Source organism: Siphateles boraxobius, unplaced genomic scaffold (assembly GCF_051911475.1).
Source record: "Siphateles boraxobius isolate OS27281-9 unplaced genomic scaffold, OSU_SipBor_1 16, whole genome shotgun sequence".
Taxonomy (NCBI): domain Eukaryota; kingdom Metazoa; phylum Chordata; class Actinopteri; order Cypriniformes; family Leuciscidae; genus Siphateles; species Siphateles boraxobius.
In genome coordinates this window covers 13,950,945-13,968,788 of record NW_027508766.1, presented here as the reverse complement: position 1 = coordinate 13,968,788, position 17,844 = coordinate 13,950,945, and the positions used below count along the sequence as shown (strand labels likewise).

Here is a 17,844-nt window from a genome sequence, read left to right as displayed (position 1 = left end):
GCCAAAACCAAAATCTGTTAGGTTGTGCCCCGCTCTCCCCTACATATCACTGCAGTTTCCAACAGAAATGAAAACTGGAGGCAGTAAAACAGCAAGCACTTTTATTCGTTTTCATAAACAATTATAATTACAGGGGCAGATTATGAATTAATAAAGACTTATTTTCACGCCGCTCCTTGCACAATGTTATAAATAACTATGTTATGACCTCAAAACACTTTTTACCATAGTGCAAGATTTGTAAACGAATATATTTTGGCGTTTTCATCACTTAACCAGCTCCATATTTTCGGTTTTACTGATGCACTAAGCTTGCTCGATAGCTCAGCTGGTACAGAATAGTACTTTTGATGCGGAGAGCTCAGGTACGAATCCAGTGAAAGACGAGTTACAATAAAAGAGCTAAAAAACAAGCTAAAATGGCATGGTTATGATTGGGTCACATTTGCTTTTGTTAACACTATCGGGTAGGTTTAGTGTAGGTGTAGCCTACGTTATTATAAAATGGAGCATTGAGTTTTTTGTTCCACTCATTTGACATTTCAACTCAGAACTGCGGTGATACGTACAAACTCCAACATTTTATTGCCATATTCTCATCTGTTCCGGAAAAATGTAAACACGCTTTTAGCGCCACTCACTGGACATTTCACTTTGAATCTGTCTCGAAACATGCACGACACAACTTATTTTGTGTATAATGTTGCCACAGGTACGTTTTTCTAATGAGCCTGGGCTGGCTTTACCAGTGCTATGGTTTAGCCAAACCTTACTATTGTATTGTATTCATGTCTGTAATTCATCATATTTGACTATTTAATATATGTGTTGTGTTTGTTTCTTAGAAAACAACTGTTATAAAAAAAGTTATATCAAAATACATTCCAAAGTTTGGAGTCTGTAATATTTTTTATGTTTTTTTTTATCCTCAGTTTGGATATAAAGCAAACTTTTTAGACTACGTAAATAACCGTAACTAGGCAAATCATGTGACAGGACATCCTCCAGAATGACATTTGTCTGTTGAAAAAGCCTTGAAAGCTTCCAAGCCATTGATGCAAATCCCCTTAAGGTGAGTGGAGTGCTATGAAAGTTAAAATACATTCATTGCTTATCTATTCCACGGCTCTGTCACCTGATGTAGAGGCAAGTATTTCATTATAATAGGGGAAAAGAAATTGCCGGCCGATAGACATCTGTAGATTAGGGGGCAAGCATAACAATAAATTATGCAGTGTTTGAAAACATACACAGCCATAATTAGGTGGCATTTGATATTAAATGAGTTAACAGGATTGACTTATTTATCTCCCAAACACCCCAAAAGTTCCATTTGCGTGGGGGAAAATGAGCTGTTTGAAATGGTAAGAGCGCCGGAGCTGTGATCAGATTTGACTAAGCCCCCCTTCGTGAAGTTGAAAGACTCGCTTTTTGCTCAGAGATCACCGCGCCCCGCTGGGAGTTTGGGAAGGGAATTGGAGATCAATGGATTTACTGGGTAATCAGTTCACTCCAGGCCTGACAGGCGAAACACCCAAGCACCAAGACTATTAACTAATCATGTCATTACGGTGACCACCACCACCCACGCCTCTGTACTCTGACTTCCCCTGACCGCCAGCCACTCCGAGTGGAGAGCAGATACGGGAATGTTGTTGAAGAAGAAAAACAGAATCACGCAACGCAAACGTCGATTGAGCCTTGAGTCGCTTTTATATCCGGCTCGGGCTCCCACAGTGCTGGTTATTTCCCTCTTCCTCTTCGGTTATTATGCTGTAAAGGTTGAACCGATGCAAATTCAAAAACACGGGGAATAAGATGAATTACTTCTCCCCCAAAAAAAGCCTGAGAAAAGTTTCCTCCGTATCAACATATTTATGTTTCGGCACTGCTAGCGTCACTCATGACTGCGGTCGTCCCCTGTGAGTGTAAGTGCGCGCCTGTCTGGGTGTGTTTTACACTTAAAATATGCATCGCTTACAAAGGGAGTCTGTTGAATAAATGATAGTCTACATCTTAGAGGCGTATCTAGGTGAAATCAGGATGGATCTCTTTTTGTTGCTGCGCTCAGCTGGGAGCGGCGAGAAACAACTCGGGTTGCGTGTGCGAATGTGTGTGTGTGTTTATAAATACGGAGCTTTGTTCATTCATTTATAAGGCCGCGGCTTGCTGAGGTTGGGGTTGCTTTGGGGAGCTGTGGGCGCTGGGGGTTTGCTAGTACAGGGTGAGGCAGTGTGTCGGCAGGTCCCTCTGTGGTAAAATAAGAGCTGTCATACTGCTCTCGGGGTGCAGCGAGGGCCTGTCAGGGAAGACTGATTGCCTCCGCGGAGCTGCTTGATCCCTGGGACCCGGAGGCTCGCTGGAGCCATCAGCAGGTGTCTAGTGCTGCTGCTTGTTACTGCTTTTGAGAGTGTTATGACAGGAAGACCATCGCTTGTCTGTTCACCCAACAACACAGAATGCAATGGCTTACCTTGTTTACTAACAATTTAGCTTAGCGTAAGTTACCTCTAATTGGCGTTGCGAGTACGAGCACGAAGTAGCGAAATAAAAAGCAGACGGAGGAGCTTCAGACTTGTCAGGGGCCGAGCCAGCAACGCTGTGACTAAGAGGGCTAATGATTTAGCTCAAGTGATGGGGGTCCTGAGCACCAGCTCACTGGCTGCTATTTCTGTGAGAGGTGTCATCCAGACAAGGAGAGTGCACTCTTGACAAGAGACAGAGTCAAGGGCAAACAGAGTACTGCTGCTGCTTTATTTGACAAACTGCAGTGGAGGTTAAGAACTGGGTGTGTTTGAACGAACTCGCCACTTGGAGGGCGACCATGCATGATCAATGTCTGTTGGCCTCTTAACAAGAGTGCATACACTCTCAGGGAATCGTCTGCCAGACTTTGGAACGGGGTTGGCTCTCATTAATGCAATGCCAGTCTGATAAAGTCTGCTCTGTTGTCTGCTCTGTTTGCTCAAAATAAGGACGTGAACAGTTAGCAAACGCGTTTCTGTGCAGTTCATGATGGAAGTTAAGCTTTATGGAAACTTCGATTATAAACTGTTAGCGGTAGCTGCTCTTATAAAAAAAGTAGATGGAAAATGATGGTAATGTCATATTTTGTGGCCACTATTTTAATGGTAACATTTAGGAATAAATCATGAATTTGGTAATCGTACAGTACCATGATAAGATGTTTTTTCTCTTCTTAGCATGGTCGTTCTAGCCTCTGCTCTGATTATGATTTTGTTGTTGTTGGTGGTGTTTTTTTCATTGTAGTATAGTAGATGTGAAATTGACTATTTATATATTTATCCCTGCCGTTGACATTGCGGCTCACTTGTACAATGTCAGTTACTTAATTTCCTCCAGATAAATATTGTTGGTGTTACAGTGATGGAATTTCATCGAGGGATTGCACGTATTGAGCATAATTTTACTCATTCCCGCAGATGTTGGGCTCACACCCAAAGTGCGCGCACTTAAAGGCAAGTATTGGCTATATAAAACAGTATAATGGGTCCGTGCATCAGGTCTTAAAGCGACACCAGCCTAATATACCGGCTGCCAAATTATGAGATGATATTAAAAATATTTATTTGGCAGTTGTTGACAAAATTGTGGCCAGTGAAAATGCTGAGTGGCTAGTAACTTTGGAAAATAACTAGCCACAGTGGCAGGTGAGCAAAAAAGTTCATGTCAAGCGCTGTTGATAATGAACAGTAATTTGTTGTTAATAAAAAGGAACATTGATGATCTGCTTGTTTGAAAATGTGTGCAACTTCTCTTATGTTTTTCCAAACCTGCATGATTTGATATTATATTGAAGGATATTATGAAAAATGTCCAATTACAATTACTCAATCATTTTACCGAAGTAAAGAAACACTAATAAATTTCCTGAAATAATATATTTGATTTAAGTATCGGTTCTTTACCCAAACCCAATTTCTCAGAAGAGTGCTCATGAGCCCGTTTTGCAGCTACACTTTTGCAAAGCCTGCACTTGTTTCTCCATATTTTATGCAGGTCAACTACCTATCAGGTATGCAAGGGCTGAAGGCATTTTTGGACTTTTGAAACGCAGACCTGAACCCTGCTAAACCACAAAGTGTGATAGCTCAATTCTCCTCCAATACACAGCACGGCATAATGAAGTGATCTCTGCCAGTTTTGTGTCTAAAGCAGGTACATTGGTCCTGACCGTGTTCTCTGATGTTTCAGGACTAATCAGAGGTGGGGGGATTGAGAGTTTAAAACAGTGGCACGCATGTGAGACCTTTCTGCTCGCCATTTCAAGGGCAGCTGCTGGAAGAGCTGTCTGCGGTTCTTTGATCACTTGCTCCACCGCTTGGCTTCTCTTTCACGCTCCCCCGCGCTCCTGAGGTACCGGGTCTAGCCTGCCTGCTGGCCCGCCAGTGCTGCTGTGGTGCCGTTTGCGCTCTGGAGATCAGAGTGGAAGAAGAAGGTGGGGAGAAGAGATGATGGATGAGAAGGCCTGGAGCGAGGTGATGGAGAGAAACAGTCGCGGATGGAATATGTGCTGCACTGTGGGTGTTGGTAGATTGTGCTGGCAACAGGCCCAGTTAGAGATGAGTTATGCTAATGTTATAGAATATTCCTTGATGCATTATTTTATTTTATTTTAATTTTTTAATTTTATTTTTTTATTTTTTATTTTATTTTATTAACATGGACAGCAGGGAGTAAACAATCCTAGATGCAAATAAGTGATTTTGCATAATTAAGATATCAAAGTAAAAAAAAAAAAAAAAAAAGAATATATACACACGCACACATATATATATGTGTGTGTATGTGTGTGTGTGTGTGTGTGTATGTATATATATATATATATTTTTTTTTTTTTGGAGAAAAAACTTTCACAGTTTTTGTTTTTGAGGTATCATAGGTTTGAAAGATTACTGTCCAGTCAAAATCGTAGTATACTGTACATCCAAATGATATTTTGGGGCAAATTCAACTGTCAGTTGATAAAAAGCAAGCTAAATTAGAATGATGCCAACATGGGCAAATGTTTAACATTCCCTCATCCTTTTAAAACCATGATCAGAATTACACAAGGTAAACAAAAACCGAATTATGGTTGTTATGAGCCATTGAGAAACCAAACACTTGTCTAGAAAAAAAAAAGTCTGTAATTCACATTTCTGCAGTGTTTATGCCTTTACAAATGTATATATATATATATATACATTTGTAAAGGCATAAAACACTGCAGAAATGTGAATTGTGTAAATTGTGTCAAAAAAGAAATGTGTAAAAAAAATCCAGTTCAGCCTATGAATAATTTTGCATATTGATGATAATATTAATAATTGTCTATGTTTTATTGACTTTTTGGTAACACTTTAAAAGAAGGTTTAATTCGTGAACTTTAATGCAATAGCTAATAAGAAATAAAGAGCAATGCTTTTACAGCATTTGTTAATCTTAATTTCTAATATTAATGTTAATATACATTGATACTTCAAGTTCTGTAAATTAACATTAACACTATTATATTTATAAAAAAACAAATTATTAATTAACATTAATTTCTATTGAAAAATTAAAAGGTGTACACAAGGTGTAGTATATAGATACCATCAGAAATGGACTGAAATCCGCAAAAAGTGTTTTGATAGAACAGGATTATTGCAGTCATACCTCTCTGGCGCAAGCATTTTTCTGTATTCAACAGTACTTTTCCGAACTGTAGGTATTTGAACAACCTTTTCTCTGCAGAGCACCTCTGTGATTTCCAAAGGGCAAAGCCATAAGCATGAAATGAACTGAATTCCTCACATCCCAGGGCAAGGCCAAAACCACCGGCCCCTATTCTGAGCACTCTCTCCCCTCAGAACATCTCTCCTCCGTGGCATGCATGGAAAGGCCTGACCTTTTCAGAAAGTTGAGCACTTTAAATATTTAGGTTTGGGTTATGATGGATCCTTGAAGTGCTAAGCATGTGCAAAGCCTCTGATTAGCACGACTTGTCAGCTCGCCATTTCTTCGCCTGTGTTGAGCGTCACATTGCTCTTTGTTTGACAGACGCACATTTAAACAAACACGGGTACCTGTCGGCGACTGTGCTGGTAGTCTGCTCGCCTGAAAAACACGTAGAGGAGAGGAAAACCACTCTGCTAGCTGACAGTTAATCTAATAGCCTCTGCTGTTCTTCTCCCTTCTCTCTTCTCCTAAATGGGGCTGCTCATGCAGTACAAGGCTCGTTGTTAAGATAGCCCAGAGTGGGCTGCACTTTAATGTGATAGGAGCAGTGTATAGAAGTGCCAGAGACTGTTACTCGGCTTGTTCTTCAGGCTTGACCTGTGAGGGACCGCTGGTGCGGATCCTTCTGTAAAAATAGATAGCTTCAACATTAAATGACTTTCATAGGCACAGTCTGAATGTTAAAACTGGCCCATGGCTGTGAAACACAATAGTAATGTACACATTGCAAAGTGCCAACCACGCGTATTTGTTTGAGGGAAACCCTAGATCAAGCATATTTAAGAGTCGAATCCAGACTGCAAAGTTATCAGTGGCCCACCACCACAATTTTGACATATTTTGACCGTCTACCCTGCAAATATACTAGTGGCGAATTCCATCTGAAATTTGCTAAGTCTGGAGGGCAGAACACTCTTAAGGGAGCAGGGCATTACTGTTAAATGTGAATATTTGGAACAGTCTGCACGGACACTACTGGTCAAAAATGTGTGGATCATTGGAGTTTTAAATTTTTTTGAAAGAAGTCTCTTATGCTCACCAAGGCTGCATTTATTTGATCAAAAATGCAGGAAAACTGTAATATTGTGAAAAAATTATTTACATTTCTAATTTTTATCAATGTTGAAAACAGTTGTGTCGCTTAGTACTATTGTAGCAACCATGATCCTTTGATGATTATAAGTTCAAAAGAACAGCATTAATCTGAAATTGAAATCTTTTGTAACATTATAAAAGCTCTTACTGTCACTTTTGCTCGATTTAATGCATCCTTGCTAAATAAATGTTTTAATATCTTGTGGCTCTAATGATTCATTTTAAAGTAATGCATTTAGCTTTTCTATGATGCGATAGTATGTCCCAATGCTGGCATTCTTTCTTTTTACATACCCCAAAATATGCAACCTACTTCAGTTAAACATATTTACTCTAGTTGAAGTTTTTGAATGGTAACTCTATGCATAGACTACATACAGATATTTTACAAACAAGCACAACATGGAGGCAAACTTGGCTGGAGCGTGTCAGCCAGCCGATTTCTGCTGGACTATATGGAATCTGTAAATATACGGCTCATAATGTGTGTAGACTGTTCTCTATGCAGAGGAAGAGCCAAGTCAGCAAGAGTGGTATTAATGCATGAAAAATGAGCCGCACAATAAGACTGAAAGACCACATCACACTGAGCCTATTAAGATAGAGAAGCCAGCTGAATTACCTGCCTGACACTTAGTATTTGTCAGGAAACATTAAAAGACTGGAAACTCAGTGAGCACACATTAGATATTCACTACTATGAAAAAGAGGCTCAGGTTTGACTTATTACCACGTCTTGTCACACAGTGAAACACCGAGATGAGGCTCGACGGTATTACACCTGCACTTTTTGATTGATGACTTATATAAGAAATGTTACTTTATTGACACATTTTGATTTTCTATGCAGGTATGCATCCATACTGCACGCTTAAAAGTTAGAGATGCTACACTGACATTGATAAACGGAGGTAGTTAAACATATGCTTTTAACACCATAAGTGGACACAAACGGAAGTTATTGAGGTGTTTACTAGGTAATTTTACCATGTATCTACACATTCTCTCCAGAGAAAAACAAAACAAAACCTCGACCTAGTTTCAAATTTGCACTTAACACTTCCCTGTGGCTCGCGTTCTCATTCATCAAGCATGTTTGTCCCACTGACAGGCTGCAGACCACCGCCTGAATATCAATATCAGCTAAGACAACGACGGCAAGCACAGGGCGAGTAACCTTCAGCTAAATGTCATTCTGCTTAATCCTATTTGAAAATTAAACATTGAGAAAAACCTTTTTGCGTCTTCACTTCTTCCTCCCAGACCCTCGCCTTCCCTGTTCATTTCGGCACGTCCCTGACATTTGTAAATATTGTGTTTTCCATGTCTTCTCCATTATTTGTTATTTGTTTGCAGCACCGAAGTAATGACTGACCAGAGATGAGAGACTGAAGCCGATTGACATTTTCCTGTGTTGTTTTCCTTTCGGCACTGTGTGCACATATTTCCTGCACAGTCTAATGGTGCGGTAACATTAGCAGAATTTTGGTGGAATTTCACAACAAAAAAAGGTCCATTGACTATTGTCAATTGTGTAACTATATGGACCACATCTCAAACATAAATCACTTTCAAATAGTGATGCACCAACATTTTTGCAACTGGAAATATTCGTCCAAAACCACACAAAAATTTGAAAAATATTCTGAAAATCGGAAATCGCTTCTTAGTGTTGACCGTGTGGATAAGCTACAATAGGTGGATGGAATTTTGTTCCAGGATCAACAAAGATGTTGATCCAGTATCATGTTGTACTTCGTGAAATCACGTTCACCGTTCGTTCACAGTGACCAAAAATGATGCTCGCAGTAGTATGTAAATTTTGATCGACTGAAATATCGAGAGGCATCTTGTTGCTGAAGAACTTTACTAAGAATGGTTTATCACCTGTTAACACGACAGTGAATTAATTCGGTTTCGGTTTAAACAAAATCTTTAATTCTAGTTTCAGTGTTTTAGTAAAAATTTCATTTCGATGCATTACTTCTTTCAAACAAAGCAGCTTTCTGCAGCAATGTGGTGAATTCATGTGACACCCTTGAACCCATTGTGAAATCTACTTGGGGAAGACTTTCACCTTCATGCGAAATTCCTGATTACATATATTCCTAGTGAAATGACTTAATTTCAAAATGTTGAGGATGGATTACAAAAGGATTGATTACAAATGAGGGCCAATGGGATCAGTGTCTTGGGCCTCTGATGGTCAGATGATGCCCCTTTTCCACCAACACGGTTCCTGTGTGGGTTCCCGGCCTGTGTCCGTTCCGCACATTTCCCGCACAGGGTGGTTCCGGGCCAGAAAAATCGGTTCAACTCTGTAACTAAAAACTTGCTGATCTCGAACGTAGCAGAGTTACGTCATTCATTCTTCAAGTCCGTGGAAACACGCGGCTGGTTCGTAACAGGCTCCAGTTCGCCTATCCAAGAACAGGCTCTGGCTTCAGAACGTGAAGCATTTTGGTGAAAAAAGGGGTATGAGACCCCGATAAAAATGCTGCTGCAGATGAGAAACATACACTGCTAAATAAAGAAAGAAAAATTACAAATATGATTTCCTTCTAAACACCTTATTGGAGATTTGATATTGTGTACATTTTTGCCTGTTGTACGCCCATGGTGGGTTCATTTTCATAATTGGAACTTGATTTCTCATATTTGCAATATAATTTATTGTTATTTGGACATTATGTCTCACAATTGGTACTCCGAAGAGGCTGGTGCCCTGGGGCCTCGCTCGAGGGCCGCAATCCTTATACGCCACCAGTGCAGGAGAAAAATAACGTGACAAACGACAGAAAATAAATGCACAAACGAACCCACACACACTCATCCGTCGAGCTGTTGCTGTCAGGTTCAGGCCCAGTGGTTCTGTTAAGGTGACTCTGACAGGAGGAAAGATAGGAGACATGCCCGAGAGGCCCCCATGCATCAAACGCACATATTTACATAAACAAATCCTCCCCATATAGACTGTAATTACCACAGTGACACTGCCATCCGTAGAGGAGAAAAGAGCTTGGCTGATAGCGACATGTTCACAATGACTGAGGTGGAAACTCAATCAATGTGGTCACGTCACAAGATGCTTTATGTGCACACGTCGAGTCCTTTGATGGGCTTTTGTGCCACTACTGAATATATGGACACCGTACATCATCATATGAAAAAGTGCCGTCCCCTAACACAGAGAAAGATAAAAGCAGGGATGCGCACACAAATTGTTACAAACAATTGTGTAATGTTGAATGATACTCTTTGAGGTGAGAAAACATTGGTGTACAGATGATGGCTGTGATTGGATAGTGTATAGATTAACTTATCTTATTATTTTTTCCCTCTCACTTCGCACTGTTAAACCATTTCAACCTTAATGTACGATTATGTACTGTAATAGCGGAATGAGTTACAACTTCCCTTGTGGAGTCTAAAAATAAATGTTGCTAAAAGGTGTGTAGACCAGTGTTTCTCAACCAAATGTGGGTCCCAATACCATTTTTGATTGGGTCGCGGAGTGTGCAGTCAAAGAAACAACATCAAATGTAATTGTATGTTTGTTTTTGTTTTGATGCAAGGCTTTTATTTTTAAAAACATGAAAGCTGGTGACACTTCTGTCAGAGGCAGGTTAAAGGTAGGTTAGGCAATTTTGGAGAGGCTAGCAATAGCAAGTTAGCTTTAAAATCATAAGATCCCACCTTCCCCATCAGAGTGTCTCCAAAGCTCCGCCTAATCCAAAAGACATGAACGCTCACAGCCAGTCCAGAGTCTGCAAAGCATCACACGATGGTGTTAACTTACAGAGCTCTGACTTTTACCTGACTGCTGCAGATTTATTTCACTGTTGGTAGTGTTCAGGGCTGGACTGGGACTAAAAATCGCCCCGGGCATTTTGGCCAAGACTGGCCCACTACATGTAATCATAAACACAACCGATCTTTTCACGCCCCTGAATATGTATACTAACTCCTATTAAAACCATGTACCCTAATGAGTGAGTAGAAATTAATAAGAGTTAATAGATGAAATAACTACTAATTGTAAAATACAATCGAACTACTCCACAATGATGAAACCTAAAACAAGCTATAAGCTGCATTGGCACAGCAATACCAGTGTTTGACACAGGATTTTTGGTAAATCTGTGGTAGGTGGACTTCTGTCCTTTTAGGGGTGTTCGGGGGAGCCCCCCGTAAGAAAAATTTGTGCTTTTTAATGTTAAATTCATCAATCTGGTGCACTTTGAGAGTTAAAAATTAAGAGCTCCAACCCATAATCAGTGTGCAAATTGAACAAAGAAAAACTCAAAACTCTTTTAGCTGTGATATAGTGTCTGTCTGCATTACACTACTACATAATAATAGTTATAATATTAATTCCATGACAGTAATAGCCATATATTGTAAAACAAATGCACTGAAAAATAAAAGGAACTTTCATAATTAGTTTTGTACTAATTTCCATGCTTGAAAGAGATGAACACATGATCTTTTATTTTGGCGGAAAACATGGTTTACAAACGCGTCTCATTACAATTCTAGTAAAATGAGTAATCATCAACTATGCCGATGTGTAAATAATGCGTAACTGGGTAATGGGTTCCTACACTCATCGCCTCAGTGTTCTGAAAGTTGCCTAGTTCTGCTTACCACAGTTCTCTACACTCACTCATTCTCTCCTGATCCTCCTCAATATCATCATCAGACACTTGAAGGGCCCGTTTCTTTTTTTACGCTATTTCTCTGCACATTCCTTGCGTTTCTTCTCCATCTCTGACTATTTTGACAGATACACACTGACACTGCACGCGCACTCAGAGCCCAAAGGGGGAGGAGTTTAAAGATGTGATTGGACCAGCCCAGTGCCAATCAAGAAAAGAACCAATGGGCCGCTGATCTACGTTGTTCATGGGCCGGTCTGTTAAAAAAAAAAAAAAACTACGCTGACTTTTTTTGTCCAATGCATTACACTGGCACAAAAATCCCAGCACCGCCAATTAAGCAAAACTAAACGAATGGGCCGCCGGTGTACGAGTATTATGGGCCGTTTAGACAAAAAAAATTGTTTCTACTTTTTTTTAAAGAATGATCTGTATCGGCCCAAAAAGCACGTCGGCCCACCGAGCAAATGCCCGGTATGCCCGATGGCCAGTCCAGCCCTGGTGGTGTTAACATACACTAGGAACCCATAAATTTGAGTTTGAGGACGTAAACAGCACTGGGTAGAATGCACGGGTTGCCATCTTGTAATTATGGTTACGACATTGCTTGTTGTTTTGGTTCTATTAAGGGGACTACTGCTGTTTGTTTGCGGCGCTAGGTGACTTTTTTTTTACTACTCTCCATAGCCTTAGGGAACATGCTGATGACCGTGTGAAGTTATGGAAATACATAGGTTGACAGGCAGGTAGGACCTCCTATTATTGCATTCGGACCGAATGCAATGATTGGACAAAAAATTTTTGGTCCTGAAACTTCCACTGAAGATAAATCTAAATTATGTAATATTTAGACCACTTCTATTATTGATTTGCTATCAGGATGTGAAGAGATTTTCAACCATTATAAAAAAAAGTTTTTCTGAAAAAAGATTGCCTGAGAAAATCGATTTGTCCTGATTCAGTATCTGCACTCAGATGAGATGTTGTCAGGCTACAGTTGTGGTCAGAATTATTGGCACCCCTGGTAAATATGATTAAAGGTGGTTGTAAAAAAAATAATCTGCATTGTTTATCCTCTTGATGTTTCATAAAAAAATTCTCAAAAATCTAACCTTTCTTTGAAGAGAAATGAAAGTGGGAGGAAAATCACATTGTGAAATTAATGTTTTTATCCAAAACACGTTGGCCACAATTATTGGCACCCCTAGACTTTTTTATGAGTAAAATATCTCCTAAGTATATATTCACATTAATATTTAAACAGACGTTGACTGATGTAGCAAATTAGCTCAAAAAAATATTAATAATCAATCATAACTTGTTATAATTGATTATGAATATTTGGATCAGTTAATAGAATGAATATTACAATCAATTAACATGTTTATCCCGTGAACACTCAGTGTTAATTGTTTATTAATTCTAAGAAATGTACATTTCCGGGGTATGGGAAATGTCTTTCTTACTTTACAGTACTACTAAGAGAAAGTAGTCAAAATCTGCATGATTAGGGACTCCAGTATATGAGCTTGAGACACGGACAACTTTACGTGTGACATGAACAAGATTTTTATTAACTAGACTAAACACTTAAACTACTCTAACATACACATACATTCATGCATATAGTTTACGAGGGAAAGAGAGCTGAAGCAGAATACAGGAAAGCAAGAATTTATTGCAGATCAACAGCCTTGAGCAAACCATCAGTTTAGTTCTAACACACCCTTCTTTAAAAGGGGTAAGGATACTTAATGTATCAAAAAATGAGACTAAGTTTGATACTTGCATGTCTCGCCCATTTGAATTAGACTGTCCTGATGCAATTTGTTGAGGCTCCAGTTGAGCTTTGCTAATGTTGTCTTGATGAGAGAGAACCAGCGTGAGTCAGCGGATCTTTGGTGAATGGAAAGACAAGGCCGCAGCCTGGCACAAGCTTGGGGGTCCTTAGAAGACTTCTAGTTCAGCATCCTCTTCACATTAGGATTTCAGAAAGGAACTAAGAGAGTAAGAGATTAAGAGACTAAGAGACTATGAGGCGTGATCAATGATTTTTAAAGCATGAAGATGTTACACCCTCTGGATGGTTGTGAGCCAATAACAAGTTGTTCCCTTTGGATGGAATTTCTTTACGACCCTTTGTTCAAGCATGCCTTTGAACATGTAATTTGATGGGATGTTTAACAAAATAATCTTCAAGATTCTTAAAATACTAATACGTCACAAAGTTAGCAAAATGTAATGTAAATTAACAACTGGGGGATGAAGATTGGAGTTTATAGAGACTAAACATGCCACACATATGATTCTGGTTAACCATAGGATGCAAGTCTGAAACATTAACCCAAAAGAGTTTAAAAGAGTACATAGGCCAAACCACATAAAAGGATACTAATAAGATGGAAAATTAGATACATGTTTATACATTTCTCAAGTGGTTATATATAGAATATATAGGATTAAAAGGGGTTATTTCTCCTTAGCAAGAATTAAGTAAAATTCACAACTCTCTGCAAATTCCTTTTGGGGTCGTAAAAAGTCTTATCAGTCTTAATGTGTCCTGTAACATTTGTGATGTTAGTTTTGGGGGACGTTTTCATAGACCTTTGTTAAGAGAGTGGGTTTTCTGGATTATTCATTAAATATAATAAATAATTTGTGAGTGTCTGATTGGTCCAGATGCTACACTGATACAGTCTTAGTTTAATGGTGCTATGTTTAAGTCTGTGTGTACTCTCTATCGAGCACAAGAGATTTACTGTGAGGTGGAATTCTCTAGGAAGATCTGTTTTTTACCTGTGTTAGCCTAACACACATTTCTGTTTGTGAATTGCAGGTGGGAGATGCAGGATGCTGCAGCACTAGAGGATGAAGAGAAGATTTTAGTGGATCAGTTAAAGAAAACATATTTCAGCAAATGCCATGAAACTTGAACTCTCGGCGACTATAACAGGAGCACCAAATGACCAATTTATTGAAATGTTAAAAGTGTACGCAAACTCTGTGTTTTTAAGAACAGCTGCTGCAAAGATTGTTAGCACTGATGTACTGTGGTTGTGCAACTACAATTCTTTGTAGATTAATAAAAAACAAAACAAAACATTGTGATCTGTAATAAATCTCAAGGCTTTTGATGAAATATGACTCTACTCTGTATTGAATGCATGCTCAAATAAAAATTGGACTCCATTGATCGGTTATACAAATGACAGTATAACAGTTATGAGGAAATAGATTTTTTTTTTTTTGCGTTACTTCAAGGGCCCGTCCTGTTATGGAAAATTACAGGAGGTGCTCTAAACATAAAACAGCACATGAAACATATGCATACAATATTATTGGAAAGAGATTATTAACTTGTTATTGAATCCAGGAAACCATGTGGAGTTTAAATGAGTCCAGCAGTGATTTTTAATGCTGAAATAAGAATTGTAGTCTTTGAATAGGCCTATTTGGTTTTATGAATATTTGATTAAAGTTTGCTTTTTCTTTTGTCTTGTTTTCACATCATTAGGCATTATGGATAAGTCACTGACTGACGTGCAAATGACATAGCCTACAAACATCAGCAATTGTTATTAAAAAAAGAGGAAAAAAGCTTTATGTGGAGTTTATTTATGTATTTGTTTGTTATTTTTATGTTTTAAAGTCTGCAGTTCATTTACAGTGATAAAATGTACACTATATGATTATTTATTGATTCATTCACAAAGACTTGGTACAACTTATTTCAGTAGATTTAAACTCGATTCAATACACATTTACACAAAAGATACAAAAATATTACTATGATTTTGAAGCGAATTACCTATTATTGTGAGGAAAACTTTGAATAGCATATACAATAGATCATAGATCTGCTGTGTCTTAGTGAAAAGCCGCGCTGTCTCTTTAAATCCCGCCAATCAGCTGAGACGCGTGTAAAACGCTTCCGTTTCCGAGGAGACGGAAGCGTTTCTTCCTGTTTGGCAGAAGGAGGAAGCAGGATGTGTGAAATCTCACATGTGCTTGTTGTTATGGTACGTGAGCGGAGCGACATGCATGCAAATACATATTTACCTCTCCCACCGTATTCATTTAACTATTCAGCAGGGGATCAGTATCGCTGCTTTAAATATCTGTGCTTCGTGAAGTTATTGTCCCATTTGTGGAATGGCTTGTTTTATAAACATTGGCTGGTGTCCATGAAGCGAGTCTTTTAGCTTGTTAACATGCTCCGATCATGCCAGAAACAGAAGATCGCTGCATTCACTCTGTTTCTCTGAATGCAGACACAGATTTAGGAGTATGTGAGTCTTTCACTGCAGCACGCTTGGTTATAGACCTTAATCAAACTGTTAGCTTAAGGCTAGTTACCATCATGACACACAGCCAGCACTGTCTGATCAAAGTGAACTGTCATTAAAGTAGGGCGACATTAAATACAGTGACTTACATTTGACTGCTTACACATGAGCAGATTTCAGCATTAACATCATAACACTAGCATTACTCTAGAAGCTACATTGCTCAAGTCAACAAATTCACTCTCAGTATTTATGTATTGTTCATTTAAAAAAATCAGTAAATAGTCAGATCATTATTATTTGTACAAACCAAAATGATGTATTACATATATTTATATTATTTAAATGAATGTTTGATATGTACTGGGTTTTCTTTTTTGTATGTAATTACAAAAGTTTTTTTTCTGTAGCTGTATTTGCAATAAATCTGATATTGCAATATTTTAATATTGATTTACGTTTGCATGGCTACATCATAATTTATATAAAGCAATGCATTAACAGTGTGATAACAGGCAGATGTTTTTGATGGTATTAACACTATGTATGCCTTATAGGGTTCACCAAAAAAAAAAAAAAATTTAATCATTAATTACTCACCCTCATGTCATTCCAAACCCATAAGACCTTCATTTTGACCTTAATATTTTTGATGAAATCCGAGAGCTTTTCTGACCCTCTGCAGACTGCAACTCAATTACCACTTTCAAGGCCCAGAAAGATAGTAAAGACATTGTTAAAATAGTCCATGCGACTACAGTTGTTATACCTTAATGTTATGAAGCGACGATAATACTTGTGCACAAAAAAACGTTTTTATTCAACAATTTCTTCTATTCCATGTTAGTCTCTGACGCTGTTCACGTTGCAGTGCTTCTGGGTTCTAATTCAGAACGGCGGCTCAGTATTGGCCGGCTCATTCGTCAGCATCACACGCATGCTCCGTTGTGCAGACTGACACGGAAGAGAATTTTTTTTTTTTTTTTTTTATATATATATTTATTATTTTTGTTTTTCGCACAAAAAGTATTCTCATCACTTCATAAAATTAAGGTTGAACCACTGTAGTCACATAGACTATTTTAACGATGTCTTTACTACCTTTCTGGGCCTTGAAAGCTCCCGGATTTCATACAAATAATTAATATATTCCAAAGATGAACGAAGGGCTTACTGGTTTGGAACGACATGAGGGTGAGTAATGAATGACAGAAATTTATTTTTTGGAACTAACTCTTTATCATTAGAAGTCTGTTGTTTTGTAATTTAATTCAATGTTAGTAAATGTATTCATTTATTTTTATTCTTCTCAGTGAAGTGCTGTTATATTTCTGTAGTGGTGTGTCCATGCCTATTAGAGCCAGCAGCTTCATCTTCTGTTTATTTTGGATAACTATGGCCCAGCTCTTGGCACAAGAAGAAAAAGAAAAAACCACTGCACTAAAAGGTAAAGCCAGCAGTTATGAAAATACAATTACATTGCAACTGGCGATTTCATCGTACGCCAATAGAATAACAAGTATTATTATTTACATGTTTATTTGTTTCATAGATCTATTGTCCAGGATAGATTTAGACGAGCTGATGAAAAAAGATGAACCTCCACTGAACTTTCCTGAAACTTTGGATGGGTTTGAATATGCCTTCAATGAACGTAAGACCTTTCGTTTGTCTTTACTCGAAACTTTTTTTAGACCCGGTAAATAATTTTTCACTATGACATGCGTGCCAGATAGACCATCAAATAGCATTTCAGCTTGTACTTTAATAACATCTTTTTGTACCTTGTCTGCGGTTATGAAGGTTTGAATGTGTTCGAAGTGTGCCGTTGGTTATATTGACAGCAGGCAGCAGGCTGTGATAGCGCTGTCTGTTTCAGAGTCTCTGGAGTCTGTGGCAGCTGAATGGACAAGTTGTGCATGCTATGGGCTGTCAGTGGCTTACTCAGCCTTGTGCTCTGTTTGACGGCTAGATTTGCATAACCTTGCTCCTCTCTCTAAAACGCTTCCTGTTAGCGTCTGGAATACCTTATATCAGTCTCTCAGTGAAGAGTATCACTTTTACTCGATTTTATAAGAAAG

At 38.5% G+C, this 17,844-nt stretch overlaps 2 protein-coding genes across 4 annotated transcripts in view; both read left to right on the top strand.

Moving 5' to 3' along the window:
- kiaa0825 (KIAA0825 ortholog) overlaps positions 1-14,616 on the top strand; it is a 153,042-nt gene extending 138,426 nt beyond the window's left edge. Inside the window, exon 20 of the mRNA XM_077231649.1 lies at positions 14,314-14,616. Within this exon, the coding sequence (XP_077087764.1) occupies positions 14,314-14,410 (97 nt within the window). The 3' untranslated portion in view covers positions 14,411-14,616. The remainder of the gene's footprint in view (positions 1-14,313) is intronic.
- An 806-nt stretch (positions 14,617-15,422) lies between these two features.
- Positions 15,423-17,844, top strand: part of arb2a (ARB2 cotranscriptional regulator A) — a 189,623-nt gene continuing 187,201 nt past the window's right edge. For 2 of the 3 annotated variants that reach the window (XM_077231659.1, XM_077231657.1), the window contains exons 1-3: positions 15,423-15,496; positions 17,077-17,210; positions 17,316-17,417. In XM_077231659.1, coding sequence (XP_077087774.1) covers positions 15,480-15,496; positions 17,077-17,210; positions 17,316-17,417 — 253 coding nt within the window. In that variant the 5' untranslated portion in view covers positions 15,423-15,479. The remainder of the gene's footprint in view (positions 15,497-17,076; positions 17,211-17,315; positions 17,418-17,844) is intronic. The other variant, XM_077231658.1, reaches the window with a different exon arrangement.